Source organism: Periplaneta americana, chromosome 4, assembly GCF_040183065.1.
Source record: "Periplaneta americana isolate PAMFEO1 chromosome 4, P.americana_PAMFEO1_priV1, whole genome shotgun sequence".
Taxonomy (NCBI): Eukaryota; Metazoa; Arthropoda; class Insecta; order Blattodea; family Blattidae; genus Periplaneta; species Periplaneta americana.
Genome location: NC_091120.1, coordinates 60,207,678 through 60,224,544, shown reverse-complemented (window position 1 = coordinate 60,224,544; position 16,867 = coordinate 60,207,678). Strand labels below are relative to the sequence as shown.

Below are 16,867 nucleotides of genomic sequence, written 5' to 3'. Positions count from 1 at the left end.
ATCACAACACAATGATTTTATACTAGCTTTGGGATGAGAAACGAGTTCAATTTTGTACATATTAAAGTTATATTAACCTTGAACCTAGCAGCTGATATTTCCTATATATCTTCTTTTATTAAATGGATGTATAGAATATCTTCTACTGATAAATCAAAATGTTCGCGTTCTCGTTGCTCCGATATGAACACTCGATTCTTTGATAATATCAAAGCATCGCTACATCATTTATTTTATCGTTTATCGTTGTGCCAACGTGTACGTACCCTAAGTCAGTAATATGAAAGATGAAAGTAATCTGACATGGAGAGAAATGGATCAAAGTGGAATGTGTACAGAAAAATTCTGGATTTTTGCATGGATGAGAATGTAAGATTCTGAATGAAAGCTAGAAATATTGTAGACATTTGACCTAAGTTCAGCCATAAGAGAAATGCTTGTCAGAACATTTATTATCTGGTTACTATCAAAATGAATTAAAAAGAAAGGTTCTGGAAAAAAGTTTGGCACAAACAGCTAAGGCAAAAGGAAAAAGAATTTTTTCACTAACCAGACAATGCTGGGAACAGTTAATTCAAGGCAATCACTATGAATGGAAAGCCCAGGAAATAGAAGTTTCAGAAAAATAATTAGTATAACACCATAATACTAGCAGTAGTACAGTGCAATTGATATTTTGATTAAAACTAAGCTTGTAGAAACATTAATGTGTTTATGCATATGTAAATAGTAAATAATATTGCCGCTTTTTTTAAATATAAAATATGTTATTGTGATTTTGTGAAAATATATTGTGTGTTTGCAAAAGTTTATTATTAATGTAGTACTAATAGTAAATTTAATGAGGACTTTCTACTCTCGGCCCTTCCTTGCTTATATTACTTGAAAACTTCCGTTTATGGGGGTACATAGACCTTGGATAGTTAATTTTTTTTTTTCGTCTCTCTTATATTAACTGACTACAAACTCAGCTTTGCACAAGTGAAAGAAACTTTAATATATCTATAAAATTGACTAAATTATGCATTAAAATGTCTTCCTATGCAAACTCAATATCACCCAGTAATCTGTATCACTTATTTTCTCATACATACACCTTCGGAGATAAACAAAAATATTTTTTATTTATTGATTTATTTTCTTCCAGTAATTTAAAATTATAAAACAGTTATATTACCGGTTGTTCTGTATGGTTGTGAAACTTGGACTCTCACTGTGAGAGTGGAATAGAGGTTAAGGATGTTCGAGAATAAAGGAAAATATTTGGGGCTAAGAGGGATGAAACTACAGGAGAATAGAGAAAGTTTCACAACACAGAACTGCACACATTGTATTCTTCTCTAATATAATTAAGAACATTAAATCCAGACGTTTGAGATGGGCAAGGCATGTAGCACATATGGGTCAATCTAGAAATGCATATAGGGTGTTAGTTGGAAAACCTGAGTGAAAAGATCTTTGGGGAGACTAAGGCGTAGATGGGAGGATAATATTAAAATAGATTTGAGGGAGGTGGGATATGATGGTAGAGACTGGATTAATCTTGCTGAGGATAGGGACTGATGATGGGCTTATGTGAGGGTGGCAATGAACCTCAGGATTCCTAAAAAGTCATTTATAAGTAATTTAAAATGAACCTTTTGCTGCATATCTGTAAAAGAAATTTTAAGATAATCTATAAAATTGGCCAAGTTATGCATTAAAATGTGCTGCCATGCAAACATAATACCAACCAGCAATATACAATTTTATGTTCAGTTTCTGAAAACTGCACTTTTCAAAACTATTTAAATCGTATCTTCCACAATTTTTCTAGATAACTGAACGAAATTTTGCATGACTCTTTTTTTTTTTTTTTTTTAGTTAAGATAAACAAACTGTAGCTCAATCATTAACCTCTCTTTAATAGAAATTTAAAACAAAATGATAGTAATAATAATAACACTAACAACAATAACAACAACAAAAATTAACAAACGCAATAATGATGAAGACACTGCAACAATAATGAGAAAGCAACAGAGATACAACAATTAGAATAAAATTGCCTTACATGAACATAAAAAACCAGTTATTCAGTAATAGAAAACTATACACAAACAAAAATGCTATCCTTCTATTGTGCTTTATAAATGAGGCGTTCAGAGCTAAAGTGGATCAAGTCCATGAGATGTAGTTTTGAGATAATAGAACTTAAAGTTAATTTGCTCTAGTGGATTATCTTATTATTTCACTAGCAATAATTTTATTACTCCATTATCAAATTCTAGATTTATAAAATGTAAACAATTGTGATGTTAACTGATGCAATGCTTTAGTGACTTGATCCACTATGGTTCAGAACATTGTGAACAAATAATCTGAGCCAAAAGTGACTGGTGTCACCTACCGGTGAATGCTTGGAATTAAGACTTGATCCATTACTGCTCGGAAAAGATCCAACTTCAGATAATTAGAAAATGAATTAAACTCAATTTATGAAAATTTGTGACTTGATGCACTTTAGCTCTGAACGCCTCATATAATTATTATACCGCAATATATTTAAACTTGCAATATGAGACAATAAATGTGCATTAGAAATAGCAAAACTTTGCTGCAATACTGTCATGCTGTAAAAGTATCTTTCCGCAATTTTATTTAGTTGTAATTTTAAATTTCAATAAAACAAATAAAAAATACTATTGGTTCAACTGTTTATTTGTATTCAACACTTCTGAGGAGGACTGTCTCGAAAAAGACATACAGCTATCAACCCTCGTACAAATATGAATTACTACTGGTATATCCTACATATAGGTTTACAAGTCAAATGAAACATTTCTGTCTCCTTAACCATGCATTTGGCAGAAATAAGGATTTCAAAGCACTACGTCCACATACCTAAGTATTTAATAGTGTAGTCCTACAAGCTAATGGACGAAAATTAATTTTAATTGGGTACGGATGGAAATGTGGATCTTACAGCACAGTGTTCACAAGATAATTAAATATTTAACAAGTTAGTCCTACAAGCTAATGAGCGAAGATCGTGATTGGATAGGAATGGGAATATGAATCTTAAAGCAATGTGTTCACAAAATAATTAAATATTAAACAGTTTAATCTTTCAAGCTACTGGTAAAAAATTACACTGACTGGGTACAGGCAAGTTTCAAAACTTTATGCCATAGCCTATATCTCTTCAATAAAATATGTATTATTACCTAAAAACTTATAAGGTTTAACTCACATGGACCACACCACAACCACAAAACGGTGGTTCACTTGTGAGCGGTCAGGAATTAGTTTAGAAACAGATGATAATAACTCACACAGATCACAAACTAAAGTCACTGTCGACGTCACTATCACAGTGAGTAGTCGGTATCACTCGCAGAACAACTACAGAACTGACGCTGTCGATGGTTGAACACAACTCACACAATGCGACACGCCGACCACTCACTACTGCGTGTTTCCAGCCAGAAATCGATCTGAATACTATGTATACAGTTTGGTTTCACTTTAATATAGAGGGGAGCAAAGGGGGAAAGGGGAATGTAGGGGAAGAGGAGAGAGGTCATTTTTAATACATTCTAACATTGGAGTGGCAAAATCTAAAGATGGGGATGTGGAAATATGAATATTTCCAACCTTCATAGAACAAAATCAGATTTTTCTCATAAATGTGAGGATTTACTTAGGACTGCAAATATTTTAAGTGACATACAACTATATCAGAAGTGTCAATAACTATTTTTTTAAATGGATTTTTTTATTTCATAGGAACTGATTCTTTTCTTGTTCTTGTGCCAAGTGGTACAGTGCTACTGCAGTTCGTGTTCTTCCTTCATAATGCAGTTAATTTTCTTGTATACATGTTAAGATTAGTATTAAATTACTACCGACTTTGCTTAGAAATCTAAAGCATCCAATAAATTAAGTTACTGTATTAATACATGCTGACCCACTGCTTTCATCCCATCCATTAACAGAAGAAGAGGTTAATTTGTATTTCGGAAAACATATTGTCTTTCTTGTGTTAAATTTTAAGAAAGACAAACAACACGTTTTCCGAAGTGATATAGTGTTAAAAGTTGTGTAATCAGATGTTAATTTGTAATTAAGATAAGGATTACAGAATCACTGTTATGATAGACATGTAAAGCATTTCCACAAGTACCTAAGCACAAGTTATCATTAATGACATGTGTCATTAGTCAATTCATGATCACAACTTTCATGTACTATGTCACTAAACCCTTTTACTATTTCGACCTCTTACATTTTATTGCATTTCCATTTTTCAGCAACACTTACGATTAGATTATTTACTTCATCTTTTCATTTTTTGTGGGAGATTTGAAAATATGACAGAATTAAATGAAAGAATATTTGCTTTTCTTTCTGGTTTAATATAATGGAAACTTATAAGTTCAAAATTCATTGTTCCAAAGAAACTAAATACACAATTTGCGAAATATAATATAACAAAATTATTATGATGAAGATTTTGAATTCTGCACCTCTTTGTTAGCATTTAATTTTCGTCCACTTCGAAATTAGAGGTTCCCTTTTCAGGGAAATATTGTTCTAGACTTACAGAAAGTTATTATGTACAGAGAACTGTTGTACTGAAAATGAAGGAGAAAAAATCAGATTTATATTCTGGATTTATTGCATTATCCTGCATCTATACACTACCTTTATTTACATTCTACTGTAATATTCATCACAATCGCAACCCACTTCTATTGCTAGAGGCACACAAATTGAAAAACACAACAAGAATCACATTTTCTATTGAAGTGTCTGATATCAAGTTGGAAAAGAGAGGCATCAGATAAGTAAATACAGTGCTGTAAAATACAGATGTATTCATATTCACACAAATTTGTCCTGGTATAATACATTACTTTAAATATTGTATTAATTTATTTATTAATTCACTCAGATACCAGAGTAACTGATTCCATAATAAGTATAAATCACTAATACAGCTCTGTCTTATATAAATGTAGATAGCCACTAGTTTCTTTCAGACTTGCTATCAAAATATTTTCTGGTATGGTTATGAAGAGGGGAAGCAATGGCGGTATATTGTTAGGAATAGTTTTCACATTTGGTTATTTCTATTGCTTTCGAGGAACTAGTTCAAATATCTTCTTCTTCCACTTACTTCTTTTATATCCAGTAATCCCCCATCTTGGGGAATACGTTCTGAAATCTACAGCAGTTAATAGTCAAGCCTATATAATATATATATATATATATATAATTGATAGATTGCTACTGCAGCGAGTGCCAGACCAGTGAATAGTAAATAGTGGGGGAATGCCACTAAGGACAATATTGATTGATATACTGGTACCACAGTTTATGAATATGGGATGCGACCAAATTCTAGATTTTCTATAAAAATTTTCATATTAAGACGTCAGACACAAAAATATGTTTAAAAAAATCACCGAGGTTAACTGCACACTTGAAACCACAGATTGTGGATACAGGTTCTGCAAATAAGGAGTGGATTACTATGTATATATAGCCTATATTGTATTTCCTTGTCTGAAAACAAGAAATGCTAGAGATTCAAGACTGTGCTCAGGCATGGGTTCGAATCCCGCTTGGTCATATTACCCAGCTGGATTATTTCTGAGATTTTTCTCATAAATATGACGAATTCTCGAGATTATCTTTCCAAATATCATCTCACTCCCTCCAATTTCAACAGTGCTAGATAACCTTATAATTCATACGGCGTCATTAAATAAATTATTTATTGGGTTATTTGACGATGCTGTATCAACATCTCAGGTTATTTAGCGTCTAAATGGAATGGTGATAATGCTAGTGAAATGAGTCCGGGATCGAGCACCGAAAGTTACCCAGCATTTATTACAGAAGAAAATAATTAAAATATGTCTTCATAAACCTATTGATTTTCCATCTCAAAATTTGTTTCTAGACTTTAATGTACTTAACATAAGACAAATTTATTATATTGTATTAATAAAATTCATACATAAAAATCGAAATAATTTTGAAATGTATTCTCATAGTTATGAAACAAAAGGTATGAATTCTTTAAGATTGTTTGAACCAAAATGCAACACTGTTACAGTATTTAATCATAGTAGTAATTTAGGCCCAAGAATATATAACAAATTTATATTTAAATATCCTAATCTTGTCAATTCTAATAGTTCTAGTATTAAATTTAAAAAGTTATGTATGGATTTTATAAAAACTGAAAAATTGTAAATTTAAATTTATATACTATAATTGCATAGTAGACATAAGACAAATTGTATTGTATACTTATTAATTTCAATTCAGGAATCCGCCCCTGAGCACAAGTTCTCCTCTTTCAGGGGCGAGCTAAAGTTTTTTCTATATATAATATATGTTATGTTAGAATTATTAACAAAATAATAAATAAATAAATTTGCTTGTATTCGAATGAGGGAAAACCCTGGAAAAAATCTCAACCAGATAACTTGCTCCGGCCGGGATTTGAAACTGGGCCACTTGGTTTCGCAGTCAGAAGTGCTGACTGTTATTCCACAGGTGTGAACTCATTGGAAAAAATAATAATAATTACCGGTATTATTATTTTTATTTAAGAAACAATACATTCAAAAAACTGAATTTACATTTGCCATTAGGTGGAAAACAAAAATGTTATTAATTCTGGTTATTATTGTAGCCTACCATTTAACAGCTAGTTTTTCTCTTCCAAAAATAAATTTTTCTTTTTTTGTTATCTGAATGAAGACTTTTTCTGTTATCTTAATGAAGATATAAATCAAGATTATCTTCTTCACTGTTCAACTTTTACTCACTTTTTCGGTCTTCCTGCTAAATATTGGAGTGCAAGAGAGTGAATGACGTCATCAACTACCCAACATCAGAAACCAACCACATTTAAATGTCTAACAATTCCTCCCCCCCCCCCCCCCACCCAAGAAAATCAAACAAAGGTCTATGTTCAAAGAATTAACAATGAAATTTAAACATGCATAATTTATAATAATTTTCTTCATTTCAGGTTTCTTTAACAATGTGATATTCTCTATTTTGTTTCCTGTTTTGTCCGCCAAAGAGATGTGTGGTCTCATGAGTATGAGACACCTGCTTTTGTGAGTGATTTTTTCACGAATTTCTGCTAATTGAGTCAGAGAGTTAAAATTTTTATAGATATGAACGAGACTCGTTTTATGATCGAGATTCGTCGCGAATTTTACTAGTTTTTCCCATGTTTTACGAATTTGGAAATTTGTTATATTAAAGACGATGTTTTCTTTTACAAATATCGCTGAATTGTACAATCTTTAGTCACGGAACTTCACTGTTTTATTTTCGATAATGAAACATAAGTGATTTTCATGTTTCAACTGAAACTTTTCTTCATAATTTACATATTTAAACACAGACTTTTTTTATTTTACATACAGTATTTAAATAACGACTTTTTTCACGACTTACATATTTCAATAACGACTTTTTCCATGAATTACAATAGCTTTATATACCAACTTTCATGTATTTTATTTGCTGTTTTAAGGTCCTCCTACACATGAGACATTGTCCTGAAGACATCTGCAGTCTCATTTGAGATCTTGGTCCATAGAGATATCATCTGCAGGGAACTGGATTGAATGAAGAAGAGTTGACAGTAATCTTTCATGGGTCACGGCATTCTTACATGCCATAAATCTACTTTTACTTTCCCTCTGAAAGAAGTCACGTGAAGAATTTTTATTACTTCTGACTGGCATTGTACTGCGAGCTTCAGATCCAATCCCAATTCTAAGCACTATGACTACTGACAACATTAAAAATTAAAGATAAAATATTTCAACTAGCCCTTCAATAGAAATAGCAGTAACCAATTAAAACCTGTCCCTTAAATAATTCTTTGTACAACATAAAATAAATACTGTAGTAACTATACATTTCACATTACCTATGAATAGTGCTCAGGTACAAGACTGCACTGTATCACATAATTACTTAAATAATTTAATTCAAAGAGAAACGATGTAACAGAGTAGCAATTATTTGTGTTTACTGATTGGTGAAGCACAGAGTGGAAATAATTTGCTAATTCTGCTATAGAAAACGATGATGCTCAAACCTCACTTGCATCAGTGTCTGATAAAGCAACTACCAGCGTACATAATCACGATACTCCTCAATTACGCTCACTCGTTTGATAGTCTCATATCCCAAAATGATGGCAAAGCTGAAACATGCTGATTGTACTAGACGTGCTGAAAGACCCTTGGTGAACATCCGTAATCTTTCTTCTGTCCACAGGATGTGGAATGTCTTCTGCATTGAGTCTAAACGTTGAACCTATTATTACGAGAAAAATTAAGTTTTTAAATACTTAGGAACAAATATTACAAGAAATACAACTAAATCAGGTACAACACTGATGACATATAAAGGAAAGTGATTGGTTTATTGCTTTCCAATGCGCTAATATGGTCAATTACGACTTTTGTGGAATTTCGATAGTATGGAAGAGTTTATTTCCAACTCTGAGTTGGGAATGACTATAAGGAAATTACTATAGTCTATATCAACTTACTTGATACCCTAAGGGTGAAACCTAACCATATTTCCCCTATTATTACATATGCTGGTGGATTATAGTGATTTTCTAGATATCACGTTGAATTTTCTTTTAACAACTTCATTTCGAATTTCGAGTACAGGCAGTTATTTTCTAACTGTTATGTTGGCAACAATAATTTTGATTTGCAGTAAAGAGAACTGACGAAATGGAAGTCCCTAAGCTTGTGAAATTTGAATATAATTAATTAATAATATCAGTATTAATATTAATATTAATACATAATTCAGTTGTGTTACGTTGTGACTCCAATTCAACACTATAGTCAGGTAAGTGTAATTAAATAAGATATAACTACTACCTACTTGGTATGAATGAAACATGCATGTGGCTAGTGGACAGAAATGTAATTTATTTTTTAGTGTTTTTATTAGAATGCCCAAGAGGGGAAATAGCATAGTAGCGACTTAGGAGTAGGCCTATGTATTTTAAGCAAGGTATACATTTCAAAGTGGTATTCTGTTTTCAGAACTCCGGAATTCATAATGATCATTTTACATGATTAAACAAAATACATTTTTAGGTTAGGTCTCGTGAATTTTAAACTGTTTAGTCAAAGCAATGAATTTCATGTAGTCAGACAAAATACATTTTAACATTAGGTCATACTAATTTACTAATGACCAACATAACGTCGAGAGGTCCAGAAGGAAAATATACTATTTCACAAATTATTGAACCATTCAGAAAACATCTCCCAACATAAAGATGAGATGTGATATTAAGTAGACCTAAATAAGCAAGGCAATGTTATTGTTAATACTATATTATTTGTCATTATTATTATTATTTCAGTACATGGCATTGTGACTTTACCCTCTTTGGTAATATCTGGTAATAGTTGGCAACACTGAAGAGATTGCCAAATCAGCCTTTTAGGAACTACTCATACATGATCCTTCTATAAGTGTTTCAAGCATCTGAAAGTGGTAACAAACTCCTGGATATTGTGTTTATTTCTCAGAAGAACAAAGTTATTAACTTGCCATATTAACTACAGATTAAATTAACTCCATTCACTTGTAACTCGTAAGTTTCCATTTTTAACAGATTTTTCAATCAAGTGGGGATGGGAGGAAGGAATGTAATGGAAGATATACAAAAATTATGATGTAATAAAGCATATTTCACCTTCCATTTTCATATGTCACCAAGTTTTATATCTACTTTACAGTTATTTTAACAGAAGTTCAGATACACCATACATGTCCTCTTGATTAAAATTTCTTCTTTTTCTCCCTTTCAAGCATTATGCCTTATGGCCTCCTATGATTGCATGGTTGAATTTTCAGCCAATATTTCATTGGACGACCTAAAGATCTCTTCCTGTTCGGATGATAGTGAAATATGAAACATGCATTTCTATTTGTACACAGGTGATGCAGATGATTTATCCATTTGTTCTGATAATGCTGTATGTGATTTATTACATTTTCTAATTGTAATTCATTAAAATGTAATTCACCTAATAGCAATCAAATATTAAACATCGTAAAATTTCTACCAGACTGAAAAAAACATATTTAATTAGCATCTAATGCTTCTGTGACAATATTAAGGCACATCATCTTTAATCCTAATATTTCTTTACAATATCTTCACTGTTGAGAAAGTTTTACGAGTGTTACTGTGTTTTGAATCCATTTCTTTTAATTCGTTACATCATGCATAATTTCAAGAACTTTAAATTCCAGTCTACACAACTGCTTTGCATATAACAATCATGTTAAGTCACAAGTCTACATTTCACAATGGCCTTTTTTTCTAGGATAATAAGGTATTAAAATCTGGATCATGCTAAAATTTCTTCAATTTTAGCGTCTTGCGTTTTAGAAAAATTAAAATTTTAAATTGTTTGGTAAGTTCATAGTTATTGTAATCCATTTGCGACAATACCACGAGGCAGCAAATTAATTTGTTTACCATGTAATACAGCCTAACTTACTACTAAACTAAGCAGAAGAAGACAGCTACATCTCTTAAATAATTGGATTATATTGGAAAACAGGAAAGAAAATAATGCTACACTACCAATGGACAACTGCAATAATAATAACAATCAATAGTTTTAAATGTGTTCCAAATTTTTAATTTATCAGACGTTTCACTTTGTATATAACATATTCTCACTTGTAGTTGTTTCATTTTACTTCCCTCTTGGCCATTAAGCTTAAGAAATATACTGTAATTACATTATAAATTTAAGTAATTATTAAGCGAACTTTACCTGCAATCTTGCTCTTATAATATCCAGTGGGTTGGTAATTAATGTTGTAGTAAAGCCACCAAGAGTTCCAGCCATACACTGGATAAATAAATGTGATACCCAGCTGGGAAATACTGTATGCAAATGATCTGAAAAATAGAAATATGAAGTTAGACATGTATTTTACATTTGTTATATTATTACAATAAATGCGATTTTTCAAATTAAACAATGCTTATCTTGTTCACGAATTAGCTACAACAATCTAATAAATATTACATCATCATAATATGTTTTTGTTGTTTTCTAATGCCAGGCGTTTGACAGTAAGGTCATTTGACCTCTTGCACTCCAATATTTTTCAAAGATATTATCATGGCCAGCCACTGAAGCACAGATTTTGAGGTGTTCCGAATCCATTTCTTGGTTTGAGTTGCACAATGGGCAGTTAGGGGACTGATATAACATCATCATAATATTGGAACACTGTTAATGTGTCTTAACATATTCACGATGACCTCAAAATCTGTGCTTCATTGGCTGGTCATGATAATATCTTTGAAAAATATTGGAGTGCAAGAGGTCAAATGACTTTATTGTCAAACGCCTGGCATTAGAAAACAACAACAACATATTCACGATGACAAAGACAACAGCTTAACATTCAAATAGCCTACAAGCTTATAATGGAAGGGGAAAGGAACTGGCCACCCTAACCCATTATCTCCTGGATTAGTCGCCTCATGAGTGATGCCTTATTGATGTCAGTTATGAGGTTCAAACCTGTCTTTGGACAACATTAACAATGAAGGTGAATGCGACGAAATAAAAAGAGTTGAGTTGTATCTAAATGAAATCTAAAATCTAACACATCAAGACAAATATGGCTTAACAATGCAAACAATGACAAAAACTGGTTGACTCCAGGAAGAGAATTGAAACATCTACTAATTAAATGAACAGAACACAATTGTGCAGAATATCAACATATCAGCAAAGATGTAACTAAAGAATTATGGAGAAAAAAAAATCTCTATGAATAGAATAGACCAAATTATGCCACAAAACAAAAGGATGAGATTTGAAAACAAACTGCTGCAGACTACAGTTCTACGAATTTAATTTCAAGAGACTGAAAATAATATTGTCCACCAATGGCACTGGGATTAATTGAGTGGCATTATTTTCTCTCTGGCTTCCCGATATTAGCTCGTCAGGCTCTTGCTGAGTCTTTTGCATTTTTGTAGGTGGTTTCTATCAACAACTGCTCCAACTTCTTTGCATAGCATACATTCACTATTTGGAAGACAATGTATTTTAAACAGGTGGTCAGCTAGATACCTATGCACTGTTTACATTTTAAAAGCAGCTATTGGTGTTTTCCTTGGCATCTTGAATACATTTGTCATGTCCTGGGTGTTCATTTCAAAGTGTGTCATGACGTCACTGTTGTGAGTCAGCGATTTGAAGCAAGTATCAGCTTTTATGTCAGAGAAGTTGGCTATTAATCAAGGCGTTCAATCTGAACTTGACAAGTGTATGGTATAATTTGAACGTCGTAGCAACAGACGGCGGTCTGTACGGTCTGTGTGCTACCATAACCTCTTTCGAACTGTGTTTTGCACGAACAAGTACGCAGGTATTTGCTATCGCTGGTTGCGTACAACAACATTCCACAACACAAATCAAATGCTCCGTGTCCATGTTGACCGTCGAAGTTAATGTCAACAAATACGTAAGTAATCGTCTTAACCCTCTCCCCATATCCCGACAGTAACAAAAAACTCATCTCAGTACGTGTTTCCAAACAGTTCACATTCCTGTCACTACCGGCATTACCAGTACTCTTCAGAATGAACGCCGTACTTGCCAGACAACTTCTCTGGCACATAGGTAATATGCCTCTGTGGAAGTGTAGGAAGATTGAATTCTCTAGGCTCATTGGCTAGCCACAAGATGGCATACAGCGAGCCATGATGCACTTTGAACTGAACACGCAGTAGTTTTTGTCCTTTAACTGAGTTTCATCAATGAATTCTGTTTTTCTATGAAGTGTTGCTTTATGTTGGAGATTTATTTTGGTAGTTCTGTTTTATTTGTTGGTGGTTTCTTCCTCACTGTGGCATCAATTTTTGTTAGTTTATCTGTACATTCATTTGCCATGATTCGTACATGATTTGTACTTGCTTACTTCTTGCCATTGCTATTTTGATAAGATTTCTTATTTCTTTGATACTCTTACTGTCCTGTTGTTAAAGTTTACTATGACTGGAAAGGGCGGGTAGCCATTGTAACATAACTTGCTTACTTCTAGCCATTGCTATTTTGATAAGATTTCTTATTTCTTTGATACTCTTACTGTCCTGTTGTTAAAGTTTACTATGACTGGAAAGGGCGGGTAGCCATTGTAACATAACTTGCTTACTTCTAGCCATTGCTATTTTGATAAGATTTCTTATTTCTTTGATACTCTTACTGTCCTGTTGTTAAAGTTTACTATGACTGGAATGTTTGAAGTTATGAAAACACAAACTTGAAACAATACGCATAAATATACGTAAATAGTATTTACTCTTCCTTAAGGAATTGTTTACCTTCTGCTAAACTAAGCTCAACCAGTTTGAATATACGTAAATAGTATTTACTCTTCCTTAAGGAATTCTTTACCTTCTGCTAAACTAAGCTCAACCAGTTTGAACTAAAAAAATCGCCACTTAGATTTTATCCTATGTCAAGATGACATTATCTTGTATCACTATTTACATAACCAAAACATCTATGTACAGCTTAAATGAAGGTTAATTTAATTGCCTCAATTCAGGTTAACTATTTATAAGCTGGCCTCCAGAACAGTAAATGTTGTCTTTTATGAGATTTATGCAGGTGACAGAGCTATACACGGAAAAAGAGGAAAGAATTGCTAAAAATTAAACTTTTAAGTATGCAACAGCTACCATTGATGAAAATTCCCTCAGTCTCATAATGCTATATGAAATACTTACCTTGATAGAGATCATAGAAGGCCCACCACAGGGCAGAATTTGGAACATAGGTGCATAATGAAGCAACATAACCCCTGTAGAAACCACGAGCACCATCACGCATATATATCTGTCGTGTAATATCTGTGGTCATTTGGAAGCGTGATCGGGCTGGATCAAGTGATATGCCCAGTGGATTTAATACCATCTGAAAAATAAACAAAATTGCTCTCAATTATTAAACACAAAGCTATGCTTTCGCTTTACAAACATTAATATTAAAAATGGAAATAAACACTACTATGTACAGGATATATTCAATAACCCTAATTTTACACTGCTTTCGAATCTTTCCCTACCAGCACCATCAATAATCCTTTACAGACAGCAATTTGTATCAAAATGATCATTTCCTTTGTGCCTTTTAAATGATTGCATTCAACTAATCTCTAAACCATTTTCTTGACTAAATTAATTTATCACATAAACCTGTATCATAATTTCCTGTAAACAGAGATCTGATAAAATACACAAAAAGGAAAAATCGGTGTCATAAAGACATATTTTCTCATTATACATCTAACGTGTTTTGCAAAAATTAACTTCTTTTAACAAGTTGCAAATTAGAATCTCATTCACAGTTCATTTTACTGACTTATAATTTGAAATACATAGGCCTACATAAAAATTATATTCACTATGCACCCAAATGAGATAAAAAATTTTCGTTTTCTGAATTGCATACTAAAGACATTGCGCACATGCACACACACAGAGGGAGAGAGAGAGATATTTATCATCAAGCTTTTCTCTGGCGATATCCTACTCACAAACCTAATCATTATGCTTCATATGAATAGTGACTCATATTCCAATATTTAATGGTTTTGTATTCCTAATTAATTTTAACTCGTCTCTCCTGATATATCACACTATAGGTATACAATTTTATATGTTTCATAATTTTTGTACATTTTATTAACTCAGTGTTGTTTATGCTCTTTCAATATGTTTTTATGATATTTTAAGATGCCTATTTGGTGCACTTGCTATTTTTACGTTCATGTATATTTAATTTCTTATGCTACCTGATGATGCTGGATAAGGCAAAAGTACTTGTAGCCACTACTTGTTTTACATGCTATTCACTTATTGAATGATTCATAATAAATAGACAGTCAAATGAAGGTTCTTTTTATCATCATTTATTTGAAGGTAACTTGTCCCAACCAGGATTTGATTCTGGGCCCACTCATTTCACCGTCAAACATGCTATTACACCACAGCAGTGGACTATTGCTTCTTTAGATCCCTCTAGAAACCTAGAAGTTTATATCATAACTACGGAAACATACTGCATAAAAACATCACTTCTCAATGCTGCAATATATTCATATATATCTTTATAAGTGTGATATACAAGTCAATTATTGTTTACGAACTGTAAGTAGGTATAAATGACTGGATACTTACGTTGTTATTTTTTCCACAATTAACAACTCCAAGAACCATCATATGTTGACTTAGTACATCAAAAGGGACGACAATAGTCTGCCCAACAAGTGATGCACAGCCTCCAGCAACAAGAGACTTCACTCTTGTATCAGCATCATAACGGGTTAACACGTGTCTTACACCTTCATATGTTGAAATGTAGAATACTCCTGACACTATTTGGAACGTGCTCACCCAAAAACCACGATACAGTCCTGATGCTCCTTCATACCGGTAAATCTTACTCCATGCATCAATCATACCTTAACAACAAAGACAAAAATAACAATAAGAAACAACTCACTTCAAGACAAAGTAATAATGTAGTGATGAAGTCATATGAAAATTAAGAAAAGGCGAAGTAAGAAATTCTATAATGTGAAAATTTGAGGTATTTACATCATGTCATACATGTACAACAGCTACATATTGGCTCCATCACCAAAGAAGGCAGGGATTCATTATCAAGAGCTATTCTCCAGAACTAGAAAACAGCTCTGATACAGTGCAAACTCAAAATGTTCGCAACATGCTAATGTGGAACTCTCAATCATGCTTATGAAATTCAGGCAAAAGTCTAACATGAAATTACTTCAAAAGATATTTGTAATTTATCAATATTTTAAACAGTGACTAAGAGCACCCGTGTGTGGTGTGGGCGACATCGAAGATTGGCCGAACTGATAATACAATGCAGTGTAATGTAATTAATTGTTCGATGAGCAAAGAACTTTATGTTGAGTTATGTAGTAGGCCTAGTCATCCGACAATTAATGAAGTAACTGAAGGAAAATTGTAGGCTACATTACACGTCTTGATTCTAATTTTTTGTCTACTTACCCTTATACATTTGATCATGTCTTTGCACTTGCAATCTTGTCTTAATAACAGTTAATGGATATAGAACACATCGCACAGAGAATGAACTCAGCATACTCAAGGGAAAGAACTTGCTTTTGTCCATCATATCCCATTCAATTGTTCGAATGAACTGCGGGGACTCCACAGCAGTTGTTGTCATGCTTAAAGCTTAACCTTTATCATCAGTTGGTAGCAACATTTCACTACGTCACGAATGCCACTCCGCTTCTTCAGCAGCTAAATATGTTGGTAATATTAGCATACTTGTACGTCTACCTAAACATTTATTCAGTATAACGTCAAAATGCTCCCATATTTACAATCCTGAAACAAGAAATAGGACATTGAGAATTTCACATCATGGAAGATCAGAAAATATCTGTACTAAGCAAGGTTAGGTTAAAGGTTATAGTTCTCGCAAGGACAGGTGTTGCAACATATTCCATTTATTAAAATCATTGTCAAATTCAGTGTTCTCCTTGACATAAATCAGATCAATCATGTAAGAATTGATTGTCAATGTAATTAAGATAATTTAATACGATACTTACGTAAATGTGTCACTATTACATCATGGAATTCACAATATCGATTGATATCCCTAGAATAAGCGCCATTATTTTCGTGACAGTGAAACACTTTGCACACTGCAAGGCGCCATATTATGACGTAAAATCAGATGATATGCAAGTGTGAAAT

The 16,867-nt window shown here is 32.7% G+C and overlaps 1 protein-coding gene across 1 annotated transcript; it reads right to left on the bottom strand.

Annotated features, from left to right (window-relative positions):
• Window positions 1-7,111: 7,111 nt before the first annotated feature.
• LOC138697832 (solute carrier family 25 member 44) lies at window positions 7,112-16,835 on the bottom strand. Its single transcript, XM_069823392.1, has 6 exons — window positions 16,720-16,835; window positions 16,148-16,492; window positions 15,287-15,570; window positions 13,835-14,021; window positions 10,854-10,981; window positions 7,112-8,343 (listed from the first exon to the last, which is right to left on the bottom strand). Exons 2-6 carry the CDS (start codon window positions 16,326-16,328, stop codon window positions 8,152-8,154), a joined length of 972 nt encoding a protein of 323 aa, XP_069679493.1. The 5' UTR covers window positions 16,329-16,492; window positions 16,720-16,835; the 3' UTR covers window positions 7,112-8,151.
• Window positions 16,836-16,867: the final 32 nt, after the last annotated feature.

Coding starts and splice junctions, on each gene's coding strand:
- LOC138697832 (XM_069823392.1), bottom strand. CDS start 16,328: ATGACAACAACTGCTGTGGAGTCCCCGCAGTTCATTCGAACAATTGAA. Junction 15,571..16,147: donor ACATGATCAAATGTATAAGG/GTAAGTAGACAA, acceptor TTTGTTGTTAAG/GTATGATTGATGCATGGAGT. Junction 14,022..15,286: donor ATTGTGGAAAAAATAACAAC/GTAAGTATCCAG, acceptor TTTATTTTTCAG/ATGGTATTAAATCCACTGGG.